Source organism: Ptiloglossa arizonensis, chromosome 10 (genome assembly GCF_051014685.1).
Source record: "Ptiloglossa arizonensis isolate GNS036 chromosome 10, iyPtiAriz1_principal, whole genome shotgun sequence".
Classification (NCBI taxonomy): domain Eukaryota; kingdom Metazoa; phylum Arthropoda; class Insecta; order Hymenoptera; family Colletidae; genus Ptiloglossa; species Ptiloglossa arizonensis.
The window spans coordinates 16,567,042-16,580,186 of record NC_135057.1 but is presented as its reverse complement, the minus strand read 5'-3'; the positions used below and the strand labels follow the sequence as shown (position 1 = coordinate 16,580,186).

General features: G+C 44.8%; 1 protein-coding gene across 1 annotated transcript in view; it reads right to left on the bottom strand.

Annotated features, from left to right (window-relative positions):
* The window catches only part of Ir25a (ionotropic receptor 25a), a 69,427-nt gene that overhangs the window by 2,358 nt on the left and 53,924 nt on the right, over nucleotides 1-13,145 (bottom strand). Inside the window, exons 2-11 of the mRNA XM_076321268.1 lie at nucleotides 10,798-10,960; nucleotides 10,269-10,591; nucleotides 9,630-10,168; nucleotides 4,335-4,664; nucleotides 3,700-4,014; nucleotides 3,464-3,589; nucleotides 3,047-3,143; nucleotides 2,355-2,883; nucleotides 1,915-2,301; nucleotides 610-1,748 (exon numbers count right to left, since the gene is read on the bottom strand). Of these exons, the coding sequence (XP_076177383.1) occupies nucleotides 610-1,748; nucleotides 1,915-2,301; nucleotides 2,355-2,883; nucleotides 3,047-3,143; nucleotides 3,464-3,589; nucleotides 3,700-4,014; nucleotides 4,335-4,664; nucleotides 9,630-10,168; nucleotides 10,269-10,553 (3,747 nt within the window). The 5' untranslated portion in view covers nucleotides 10,554-10,591; nucleotides 10,798-10,960. The remainder of the gene's footprint in view (nucleotides 1-609; nucleotides 1,749-1,914; nucleotides 2,302-2,354; nucleotides 2,884-3,046; nucleotides 3,144-3,463; nucleotides 3,590-3,699; nucleotides 4,015-4,334; nucleotides 4,665-9,629; nucleotides 10,169-10,268; nucleotides 10,592-10,797; nucleotides 10,961-13,145) is intronic.

The following is a 13,145-nucleotide window of genomic DNA, read 5'->3' as shown; positions in this document are numbered from 1 at the left end:
GAATAGGAAGTAATTTTTGTTAAAAGTAACAGCACGTTGAAAACGACAATATCGCCTTCTCTCGATCTAAGAGAAAGTCGTTAAATAAACGAACGCCGCGAAGGTCCGGTCTTAGACGTTCCATTTCGGTAACCGTTAATTCGCGAAGAGAGACCGTTATTCGAATTTCGGTTGTTTTTCGTACTTTCGTGCTGTCGCGAATTAAAACGATGCTACGTTTCGAGTAACGTCGCGCGAGCAACCGCGACGTTTGATTATCGAACAGTCTCAGCCTCGCGCGAGTGAAAACTACCATTTTTTCGCTGATCAATAGGCCGTCCTAATTTCACTCGATAATGTCACGCACACGCTGCTCTCGACTTACCCCGGTGATTTCGTACGCTACAAATTTCCAAGAGGCTTGCTCTGAAATTAAACTCGTGAAATTGAAGACCGTCCTTCGAAAAATCGGTCGACGAATTTTTTTTTTTTTGTCGAATTCCAACTTTGAACTTCGAAGGAACATCGCGTGTTCGAGCGATATGCTTCTCAACGCGAGATCCCAAGAATCGAGGACCGTTCGGCTCGGAAAGAAATTACCCCGAGCGAAATGAACGCGATCGAACTTGCCTGCAAGTCCGCGGTGATGCTCGCGTTCCAGGATCCGCTATCGACCATGGAGGAAACAACACCGTCCTCGATGTTCACCAAGTGAATGGACATCTCGAAGTTCGCTCGGTGCTCACCGTTCTTCGTCCCCCAATGAATTCCCGCGTACGTGGGCGTCATGTTGCCGTAGGCGGCTTTCAGCTTACCGAAGAAGTCCAGTTTCCTCTCGGGGGTGTTCGTGTTGTTGTACTGGTCGCACGTGATCTGTCTCGGTTTCAGGGGCCATTCTCGAGCGTCCAAGGCCAACTTCATCGCCTTCACGCCCAACTGGATCAGATCGTAATAGAAAGCGGACGAGACGATCGGTTTCGGCAAGGTAGCCTCCACCGTCGGCTTCGTACGGTTTTTCAACTCGGGCCTCATGAAGAGTACGGTGATGTTTCTGCACTCGCACCTGGGCCAGACGTTGCTGTCCGGAGTCAAGAGGAACCAACCGTACTTTCTTCCGGTGAAGTTGAGAGACTCCGCCGCCTCAAGGGCTACGTTGATGGTGTTCTCGTCCCCCAGGATGAAATAGTTGACGATATCCAGGTCTCGTAACCGTGGCAATTGTCTCCTCATCTCCGTCACCTGTTGGGAGGCTTCGTTGATCACGTGTCTCGTCGGTACGTTCAACAACAAACTCTTGTATTTGTGATCCATGACGAAATTGTGATCGTAGAGAATCGCAGCGTTCGTGATGTTCAATCGGAGAGCCAGCCTCCTGATCGCCTCCGGTATCAAGTCCGCCGGAGGCATCACCTGGATCAGATATCCCGTTTGATCGGCGTTTAGGTTCCTCCAGTAGAGAAGATCACCCTCTTGGCCGTATTGCGCGGACAGCGTGGGTATTCCTAGAGCGGCTTCGAACGAATTCGATATTTTTGCTCCCAGGCCAGCCGTTGTCGTGTCCACGATCATATCGGGGACCGTGGTGCCCCCTTCGTCCACCGCGAACTCCCAATAGTTGCAGACACGATCCAGAGTGTCGTTCACGTCGGACTCGTTCACCTGTACCGTCCAGACTCTTCCCAAGTAGTTCGGGTGGTTCTCCTTGATCGTTTTCAGAGCGGCTGTTATGCTCTTGTTCGCTACTTTGTTCGCTTCGTCGTTGATGAGGACTGATCGGGAACGCGGTAAAATAGAGGAGATTAGAATTTTCAAAGGGTCGTTGAAACGCGAGGAATTCGTTCGACCGGGTTTACCAGTTCCTCGAGAACTTCGATTTCGAAACCTCGAACGCGAAACATTTCAAATTCGAGCGAGTTTTTCGGCGCGATTACTTACAAAGGTTGACAGCCCTGGTCGACGTGGACGATTTTCCGTCGAACGCTACGTTTCCCCGCCCGTGAACGGGAAACTTCCCGCAAAGTCCGAGGCAAGCGAAGACGAGTAGAACGCGACACGTTCGCGACGAGAACTTCATTTCTCGATCGGCGAAAGAGCGAGAGGGTCGAACGTTTCCCGTAAACGTTGCGCTCGATTCCCTTCGAGAAAATTGATGCCGCACTTTGCGTGAATCCCTCGGAACGATTCTCCTTACGATGGAGGAGCTAATTTCCCAACGATACGGTGTCCTCCGCGGCAGACGTTCCGGGTTATCGCGTGCGGAAATCGTTGGAGCAACTGGGGGTAGTCTCGAAACGCGGATCAAAGGGTGGTTCGGGTTGTTTTATTTGTGTTTGTCCATCGGTTGCCGCGGGGATGACCTAATCAATTGCTCGCACCAACGCAGCTTGCCTCTTCCTTTTTTCCCCTCTTCACTTTCGTAAAAATTCTCGATCGTCGATGAGCTTGGCGCGACGCGACGGGAACACTCGAGCCGTACGCACGCTGCGAGCCCCGAGGGCCGTAAACACCGCGACACTTCTCCGCGAGCATTTGCATGCTCGCGCCTCGCGCCTCGCGCCTCGCGCCTCGCGTGCCCGTAGATCCCGTTATCCGATTATTCGAATGGGCGATCGTTAGTTTTTCCACGGCACGCCGGTTGAAAGTTTCATTTCGACGTGCCATCGATACCTTCGTGACTCCGCGAGATCGTGACGAATATGCAACCCGCCTCCTCCAACCTGCACCGGTTTTCTTTTCTCGAAATGGTGTACGAGAGAGAGTCGCGTCGCTCCAGTTTCGGATCGCTTCGGGTAAATTACGAATGTTCGTTAAGCGAAACACAGGGGACGCTCGGTAGGATCTACGAGTAACTTTATTATTGCCAGAGGTGTGAATTAACACTTCAAAGGGAAAGGTGGAAGGCTGCTTTTAAGATCGAAGTACGCGGTGAAAAGTCAAACACATCGAACCGACGGGATCCACGATGGTTATTGCAAAGAAGGTGGCAAAGGTCCATTCGTTAGTTGTCGATCGTATATACACTCGGTACAATCGGTTTCTTCTCCTTTATTCGTCGCCTCTATAAAACCTTTTTGTCGGTGGAATTTATTTGCTCGAGCGAGCGTCCCTTTCCTAATGGAGTCGTGTTCGAGTCGGATTCAACGGATCCCGGGCTCGTAAAAGGTCTGAAAGGATAAATATTAGCGATAAATATTCAAAAAATTTTCTCAGCGTGTTTTCATTCTTTTCACCGTCGACTCGAATTCTAACGGACAAGCAGTGCCGGCTTACGATAGACCCACGAACCGAATTTAAAACGAATTCAACGATAAAGTGATTAACACGCGCAAACATCGGTAGTTTATCGATACAAAAAATGGAGAAGGCGACAAGTATCGACTTTTGTATCGATGTCGAAAGAAATTCTCATTGCCGGGGAAAGTGACGAGAAAACCGATTAGAGTTAATTCCTGTAAGCAACGGACTAAAATCTCGGTATTTGTACGTGTTTTTAGAACGCGAGCCATGTTCGGGCGGTTCGTTACAAGGTGACACGTTGAGCCGGCGTACAAATGGAAAATATATGTTCAGAGGAAACAATACTTTTTCGTTACATTCGAATTTGCTCGACCTTTCTCGTTTATTACCATTTTAGAGAACGTTTAGTCATACTTACGCGCGGAAATGAAAAAGTGTAAACGTGTATAAATTTCCAGCTAGACAAGAGTTCAGTTCCATTTCGAGTTTTCTTCGATTTTAGAAATTTCATCGGTCCTTGCGGCATTCCGAGGACGAATCGATAGTGTCCTCGCAAAGAGACGTCTTCTTTTATTCCGCCGTCGTTGTGGATCGGAATGCCAGAAGTATTCCAGGCACAATATTAAAATCGCGAGCAATATACCAACGAGTATCAGCGAGAATACAATTGCCAAATTCTCGAGGCCGAAGCCCGCGTTAAAATCTTTCTCGGACGGACAGCTCGCTCTCAAAGGGTTCTCGTCCCACCATTTTTTCTTCAAGTCTTTTAACTTCCCGTGAGTTTCCAGACGCGCGATCCTTTGTATAATGAAAGAATGGAATATGTTACAAGTCTTCTCAGGGTATGCAAATTTTCTTAAGCTAGCAAAAACATAGATCGACTAAATCGGTAGGACAATCTAAGATCGAATTTCGAAAATTGTACAAATCAAAGTTTCATTCTCTTAAAACATGTATCGGCAAATGCAAAAAATACTTCGGTTTGAACGAGAGAGAAAATTTTCGTTTTCTTGTCGGATCGTTAGACGCTAAGAGTAAAGTTTTTATCGTTCAAAGTTGCGATGTTAGAGTTGAATTATGCTAGAAAAACGATTCGCGAAAAATCGTTCGATACTCACGAGTCGTCGATTTTATTCTTCAACGGAGAATCTTTTTGCACGGCAAAAGCGAACGGTTTCTTGCTGAATTCATGGCCGACCTGTTTAAAGTCGCAGCTCGTCAGCATCAGATATTTTATGGTCATAGCTTCCGCTATAAAAGCGAACTCGTAAGTGCGGTTTACATTCCGTACCATCTTCACGGCTTGCTCCACGCTCGGAACAAATCCCACTTCATCCATCGCGTAATACATTTTCGTGAACTTGTCTTCCAGGGGATAATCCCAGACGGCGTACTTGGATCTGTTCCACTCGGGGGTATTTTCATCTAGGGTCATTCGTCTCCACGATCTGTTCGAACATTTTTCTTTTCTGTTAGCTTCGCTCGGGTCGCACATGCATTTAAATGTATTAGATTACGACTCCTCGGTGGATGAATTCGTGGAACGATTTGAGATCGCAAACGAACAAGAATCGATCGATAATCCAGGTCACTGGACGGTTCTATATCCCCCGTACACCCCGACCCCACGAACACAATCAACAGAAGACTTGTAGGTATTTGTCGAAATTTTCGTGTTTGTAAGAGAATAAGAATTGGTCGATTTCCCATTGCCGAATCGAGATTCGAACTACGATCCTTTTCATCCACCGATGGACCAACAGCGACGTTGGCCACTTTCTCTTGAATCGGGCCCACTATGGGGAAACAGGATCGACCTAGTAGGACCAACTCCACAGTTTGCGCCGCCTCTTTCCGAATTTTACCTCATTTTTACTATAATTTAATCGCTCGGCAGAACTAAACCAGGAGATCGAAGGAACTTTGATTCCTTCCATCTCTACGGTTTAGTAACTTCGTTTGTATTGCGTGTCGAGAGAGATCGATGGAACTTTGATTCCATCTATTACTTGCGTAAATGTTAATAACAATCGCGTGGATGTACGAAAATTCACTGAAAACATTCCCCTTTGCAGATTTCGCAATATCCTGATGTTTATTTATCATAATTATCAACAACCGTCGTAGGATCACAGTTTAAACAATTATTAATAATGTACTAGTATAAATAATGGCTAAAAATATCATTCCATTGAAATATTCTTTGTTCACGATGGAATTTTTCATTGTGCTCCAACCGACATTGTCAAGGATACACGTATCGATTATCGATCCACAAGTATTTATCACGAAGGTTTTTCAATCTAAAAAAGCGATTAATTGAATTTCGGCGCTTTCCAATAAAAAATGCAACTTTTATACGTATTGTGTAAATTATAAGAATTGAATAAATCTTAAATTAATGTACCAAATAAACAATTATTACTTTCCATCCTTTAAAACTTTATGAAACACTTTTTACCTCGAATCTCGATCAAAATCAATTTCTATAAGTTACTTAATCATTTGTAATGCATAAATAAGATGCACATTGTTCGATTAATTTTGGGAACATGCATAAATGTTAGTAACAATCGCGGAAATGAACAAACATTCACCGAAATCAGTCGCTTTTGCAGATTTCGTCATATCTTGATGTTTATTTATCATAATTATTAACAACCATCGTAGGACCAAAGTTTAAACAATTATTAACAATGTTCCTACTATAAATAATAGCTTAAAAGCCATCAATTTCTTGAAATATTCGCTTAAATCGAACAAATAAAATCGAAGTAATGGTAAGTCACCTTCTCGAGGGTATAAATAGAACCGCCGACTGCCGAAAACTTCATTCGCCCGGGAGCCTCCGCGGCGGACGGAGCTCCTCCTCTGGGGGACCTCGACCCTCAGGACAAGGGTGGGCCGCCGCGGAGAAGGGTGGACCCTCGCCGTACTCCCGGCGGGCGGAGCTCCTCTTCTGGAGGACCCGGATCCTCCGGGACAGGGTGGGCCGAGTCGTACCCGCGGCGGACGGAGCTCCTCCTCTGGGGGACCCGGACCCTCCGGCCAGGGTAGCCCCACGCGAAGAGGGGCCGTACCGCGGTTCTTTCTTTTCCCACTTTATTTCCACTTCCCCTACTCCAAGAATTTCTAACTTTGTTAAAATTTTTCAAAAAATTCTTAGAAATGACGTCATTTTCGCAAAATTCCGAAAATTCTCAGAAATGACGTCATTTCCGCGAAATTCCGAAAATTCTCAGAAATAACGTCATTTCCAAGAAGTGGCACGATAGAATACCTCCTCGCACATCATGTTCTCCTGATACCAAAGTCTCGAAAACGGTGAAAAATTCTCGTTAAAGTACAGAAATTCGTTTAAAATTCGCGCCTTGGGGAAATTCTTGGAAATGACGTCATTTCCAAGAAGTGGCACGATTGGAATACCTCCTCGCACATCATGTTCTCCTGATACCAAAGTCTCGAAAACGGTGAAAAATTCTCGTTAAAGTACAGAATTTCGTTCAAAATTCGCGCCTCGGGGAAATTCTTGGAAATGACGTCATTTCCAAGAAGTGGCACGATTGGAATACCTCCTCGCACATCATGTTCTCCTGATACCAAAGTCTCGAAAACCGTGAAAATTCTCGTTAAAGTACAGAAATTCGTTTAAAATTCGCGCCTTGGGGAAATTCTTGGAAATGACGTCATTTCCAAGAAGTGGCACGATTGGAATACCTCCTCGCACATCATGTTCTCCTGATACCAAAGTCTCGAAAACGGTGAAAAATTCTCGTTAAAGTACAGAATTTCGTTCAAAATTCGCGCCTCGGGGAAATTCTTGGAAATGACGTCATTTCCAAGAAGTGGCACGATTGGAATACCTCCTCGCACATCATGTTCTCCTGATACCAAAGTCTCGAAAACCGTGAAAATTCTCGTTAAAGTACAGAAATTCGTTCAAAATTCGCGCCTCGGGGAAATTCTCAGAAATGACGTCATTTCCAAGAAGTGGCACGATTGGAATACCTCCTTGCACATCATGTTCTCCTGATACCAAAGTCTGAATTTCGGTCAAAAATTTTGAAGATTACTGAACTTTGGCAAAAATTATCGCCGATTTCGGGACTTTGGTATCAGGAGAACATGATGTGCGAGGAGGTATTCCAATAGTGCCACTTCTTGGAAATGACGTCATTTCCAAGAATTTCCCCGAGGCGCGAATTTTAAACGAGTTTCGAGACTTTGGTATCAGGAGAACATGAAGTGCGAGGAGGTATTCTATCGTGCCACTTCTTGGAAATGACGTCATTTCTGAGAATTTTCGGAATTTCGCGGAAATGACGTCATTTCTGAGAATTTTCGGAATTTTGCGAAAATGACGTCATTTCTAAGAATTTTTTAAAAAATTTTAACAAAGTTAGAAATTCTTGAAGTAGGGGAAGTGGAAATAAAGTGGGAAAAGAAAGAGCCGCGGTACGGCCCCTCTTCGCGTGGGGCCACCCTGGCCGGAGGGTCCGGGTCCCCCAGAGGAGGAGCTCCGTCCGCCGCGGGTACGACTCGGGGCACCCTGGCCCGGGACCTCCAGAGGAGGAGCTCCGCCCGCCGGGAATACGCCGCGGGTCTACCTTTCTCCGCGGCGGGCCACCCTGGCCCTGAGGGTCGAGGTCCCCCAGAGGAGGAGCTCCGTCCGCCGCGGAGACTCCCGGGCGAATGAAATTTTCGGCAGTCGGCGGTTCTATTTATACCCTCGAGAAGGTGACTTACCATTACTTCGATTTTATTTGTTCGATTTAAGCGAATATTTCAAGAAATTGATGGCTTTTAAGCTATTATTTATAGTAGGAACATTGTTAATAATTGTTTAAACTTTGGTCCTACGATGGTTGTTAATAATTATGATAAATAAACATCAAGATAAGACAAAATCTGCAAAAGCGACTGATTTCGGTGAATGTTTGTTCATTTCCGCGATTGTTACTAACATTTATGCATGTTCTCAAAATTAATCGAACAATGTGCATCTTATTTATTCATTACAAATGATTAAGTAACTTAAAGAAATTGATTTTGATCGAGATTCGAGGTAAAAAGTGTTTCGTAAAGTTTTAAAGCATAGAAAGTAATAATTGTCTATTTGGTACATTAATTTAAGATTTATTCAATTCTTATAATTTACACAATACGTATAAAAGTTGCATTTTTTACTTGAAAGCGCCGAAATTCAATTAATCGCTTTTTTAGATAGAAAAATCTTCGTGATAAACACTTGGGAATCGATAATCGATACGTGTAGCCTTGACAATGTCGGTTGGACATCAATGACAACAATTCCGTTGCGAACAAAGAATATTTCAACGAAATGATCTTTTAAGCCATTATTTATACTAGGACATTCACTCTTCGTCGCGGGTAGTACCGAGCTAATTGGCTGCGAACTTAGAATAGTTATTTAAGATACATGAACAAGTAGAAAACAACATTTTCGTAATGCGTATGAAAGTATGAATAGGTTAATGAAACGAAAGAAAGTGATTGTATCTCCAATGTAATGATGTATTTCAATAAATTCACCTCGAGTAACAACACAAGTTTTCTTTTTTCCTTTGCTTCCTTTCATTTCTTCAACCCGATCCTATTGAATGCTCAAAGTTTTTGCACGGTTTTCTGAATTCGTGACGTTATTAATAAATATGTCTCGCAAGATTCATCTCGGGTCCTTGACTACGATACACCACTGATAGTACTAAAGTTCAAAAATTGGCAAAATTTCATTTGAAACTCTTCTCAAGCTCCAATTAGTGGAAATTCTTAGAAATGAAGTCATTTTGTAGAATGCGTGAAAAAAGAATGTCTCTTGGAGTATCATGTTCTTCTGATACTAAACTCTGAAGGTTCGATTTTGTGAACTAGGGCCCCGTGGGAACGACGGAACCGGTGACCGCTCTGTCGCGTTGGTTGCATCGTAGCGGCGCATGTAGGCGCCCCGTAACAGTGTCCAACTCGAGGACGTTCCTGCTACGCCGGTTGCATCTTGAAGGCGCTGGCCCCGTAGGAGTGCGAACTCGACGACAGCCGTGCTGCGCTGGTTGCGCGACAGAGGTGCGGGTTGCACAGAAATGGTTAAATCGGCGATTGCCCCGTCGCTTCGGTTGCATTTCACGTTGATTCGATTGTACGAGACTTTTCGATGAAAATAAAAGTTACTTGAATTCGAACGAATACGGTGTTTTGTTTTATTCGAATTTCACCCTCTTTTATCCCTTTCTTCGTGTCACGAATTCCCGGAAGGGTGACGTCGTGTCCACGAAAAATTGGAAATTAATAATTTCGAAAATTTCGCGGAACCGTAGTGCCGAATTTATAACTTTAGTATCAGGAGAACATGACGTCGTACGTGCAGTCGTATTTGCGAATAAAAAGAGACTTCTTACGCGTATAGCATATCCTCCGCCTTCTTCATCCCTTGAAAGTATCTGAACGTGGAAGAGTTAGCCAACGTGGAATACCGTACTTTGTATTGTTTACGAAGATCGTCCATGGAATCGATGCTCCTCTCCAATCTTTCGAGGGTCTCGTAAGCCGCGAGGTTGGCCGTATACGCGGCGACGATGACGAAGCCGAAGAGCCACCAGGTAGCAGCTGCCACTTTCCCGGATATACTTTTGGGGATATCCCCGCCGCCTTGAGGGGTCATCGACGTGAACGCGAACCAGAAGCACTCCTTCAAGGAGCAGAATCGATCGTCCGGTTCGTTCGGATATTTTTCGGTATTGTTTCGGTAGCTAAAGGGGGAGTATCTCTCCAGGATAAATAACAGAAATATCGTTAAGAGGAAAGCGAGCGCGAAGCCCAGCCAGACCTCAATATCCAGGATCATTAAGAAACGAAGGAACGAGATCTGTTTCCTTTTCTTCAGCATCATTATCGCGAAACCGCTCAGTCCCTGATACGGAAGGGTGAAGTCTATCACCTGGAAAAACGCGAGGTTCCCATTGACCGTTGCAACGATCCGTGCGATCCTTATGCAACGGATCGATTTTTACTTTTCATTTCGCAGTCAATATTTTTACCTCCGCCCTGTCGGACGTGATCCATATCGGCCCCACGGCGATGTCCGATATATTCGTCATTAATTCGTAGACCATGCCGTTCCAGCTGCCGTTACGCGGATCTCTGTGTCCGTAATGCTCATCGAACGATTCCCTGATGGTGTAATCGAAACCCACTAGCGATCCAATATCGTTCAGTAGATCGATGCAATATCCGTAAAAAGTGCCAGCGGTGGTATTGTACATGACGTATGGCGGAGCGATTCCCGTTACCGCTCGATATACTTTTCTCGTTCCACTGTCCATTTCTTACTTTTAATCGTTTCTTCTTCGCCCGAAAAGTCCTTTACAGACACGAGATACACGAACCTTGATTATTTTACGAAAACGATAACGAGCACAACGTAAAGCAGTTCCGAAATAATTCTCTAAGTGGTTGGCTACGGCGTAAAGAAAAAATGTATTATTCCTATTTCAATGTATAATTATATCAACGATCGTGAATTTATTAACGAGTAAACCTTAAAAGTACGACAGCGTTGCGACATACGTTCTTCTCTGGCTAAGGAGCAGCTACGAGTCTCGAAGTAGAATAGAGACAGTTTCTGGTCAGACGCAGACTCGTTCCACTTGCGACGAGTTTGCACCGAGGGGATCGCGATCGGAACGAGCGCTTTTCACGCGAGACCTTTTGCGAGAAGGTCGACGAGTGCCTAAAATTGATAAAAAGTGACTTTGAACATTGAAATTTCATCGTATCGACGAAACTTTCTTATGTAACAATGTTTCAAAATGAATAATATATTCGAAGACAATTTCGCACGCGACGAATGCACCGACGAGCGCAGCTTCTTAATTTCTGAGCGATTTGGATTGCTGCGTCTAATTTACATAGCACGGTGTTGCACTCGCGACATGGAACTACAAATGACAAGATCCCGAGAAATTGTTTCGACTGTCCGTTCCCTTGCTGCCAGAGAATTGGAGAAATTTCGCGCGCTTTGCTCGCAACTTTGGACAACGAATCTCGCAGTTAAGGCATTATTAATCTTCCTAACTACAAGCGGGCATTATAGTATGTAACTCCGATCGCAATCACTAACGGCCGTGCAATGCTATAAATTCCGTCGGTTAAGCTCTGTGCCATGGTTTTCGCTAAATTAATGCGACAACGAATGGACGTCTAGATAAACCCCACTCGGAGTGTTTTTGCGTTCGCAAGAAACCTTTGGCGAATATCGAACCAGCCCGATATCTCGATAACGAATCGAGCGAAAAAAATGCTACCGGAGCGATTATGGCGCGTTCAAAGACCCGAAACCCTTTCTTTCGATCGTCTTGTGTACGTATCGTGGCTCTTGTACGTCTTAGCTTTCAAAGTAGAAACGTCCTAGATTCGCTAATGTTGTTTCTTAATGCAACGAACACGCGAACGCCCCGAGAATAAAAGCGTCCAACCTTTACCACCGAGAACCGTCCGAGATCAATATTTGATCGCGAAATCGTATTACCAATTTCGAAACGTGGTCGCGGTTACGTCTCCCGTAATTGGCGAATCAAGAGCCATGAATTTTTCACGAAATAAGGGAGCAAGGCTCGCGTTACGCGCGACATAATTACGAGTCTTATCGGACTCGAAGCGAGACCTCGATATGTATATATATATATATATATATATATATATATATATATATATATATATATATATATATCTCGATATATATCGATATATATATATATATAGATTGACCAGTTATTAATTTGTCGGTAACCTTTTAGCAGGGCCCCGATACCGAAATCGTAAATTTATTGCCGTTGGCAGGCGGGGCGCAACAAAGGCAGACCAATTCGGCTTTGCCGGAGAATTAACGACGTAAATTTATCGTTCGCCGTGCCGCGACTGGACTCACCTCGAGCCTCTCGTTGCTTTTTTCTCGTCGAAATATCGCCGTGTCCGTGCACGAGAGACCGGGACCGCGGCCTCGTGATTAATAACCCGAAAAACTATCGCGCCTCACGGAAATTGGATTATGAATTCTATCGCGAGGGAGCCCGGGAAGACTAAAATGTGTTTGTCGTTTATCCGATGGGTGAACCTTAATTGCCACGCGACAGGAAAATCCGATAGTGTAAATGGGTAAACGCGACGCCGTCTGAAGCGCTAAATTGTTTAATTAACGCCACGCGGGTAAAAGTCAAATCGAGTAAAACGGGAATTGTATTCCCTTTGATCATCGCGACGCGATCGTTGAAACGTTATCGACCGTGCTGTCGTACGGGCCGTGTTTGTAAAACACAGAAGGGACCGAAAGAAATCCTGTAACGATTTGGAAACGTTTTGCACGCAGTTACACTCGCGTGACTGGAAACTCGTATCGTCCGGTACGTTCGGTTGCTATCCGCGAGACACAAGTTCGAGAAAGTCGATCCAAACGAACTTTTTCTTTTCGAAAAATAACGGAAGCTTGAAACACCTTCAAGGTTCTGCTTCAAGGTATTGCCCGTTATGGAATAATCGTTGATAAATTCAATTCCTGGTTAATATTCGTACCGGGCGGATCGTAGCGGCGAAGTGTCGAGAACTCTGGTCGATAGTCTGCGGGAAAGTTTCGATGGTTCGAAGGAAGTCGTCCGACTGTAAATCTCGGAGAGGTTGATCCTCGGGCTCGCTTATATGTTTCTACACTGGTTGCCGCGGGGATGGCACAGCGAAAGCCTACTCGCTGCTTTTTTTCCTATTATCCCCTCTTCTTCCTTCCTTCGTTGCAACTCGGTCTCTTTTTTTTTTTTTGCGCAAAGTATTTCCTTCTCAACAATGCCCGACACTATAGTTAGGCGTTGTATTGTAAATTACCCAGCGAGCTTTTTCCACGTATTCGCACGCAAATTGGGGCACCT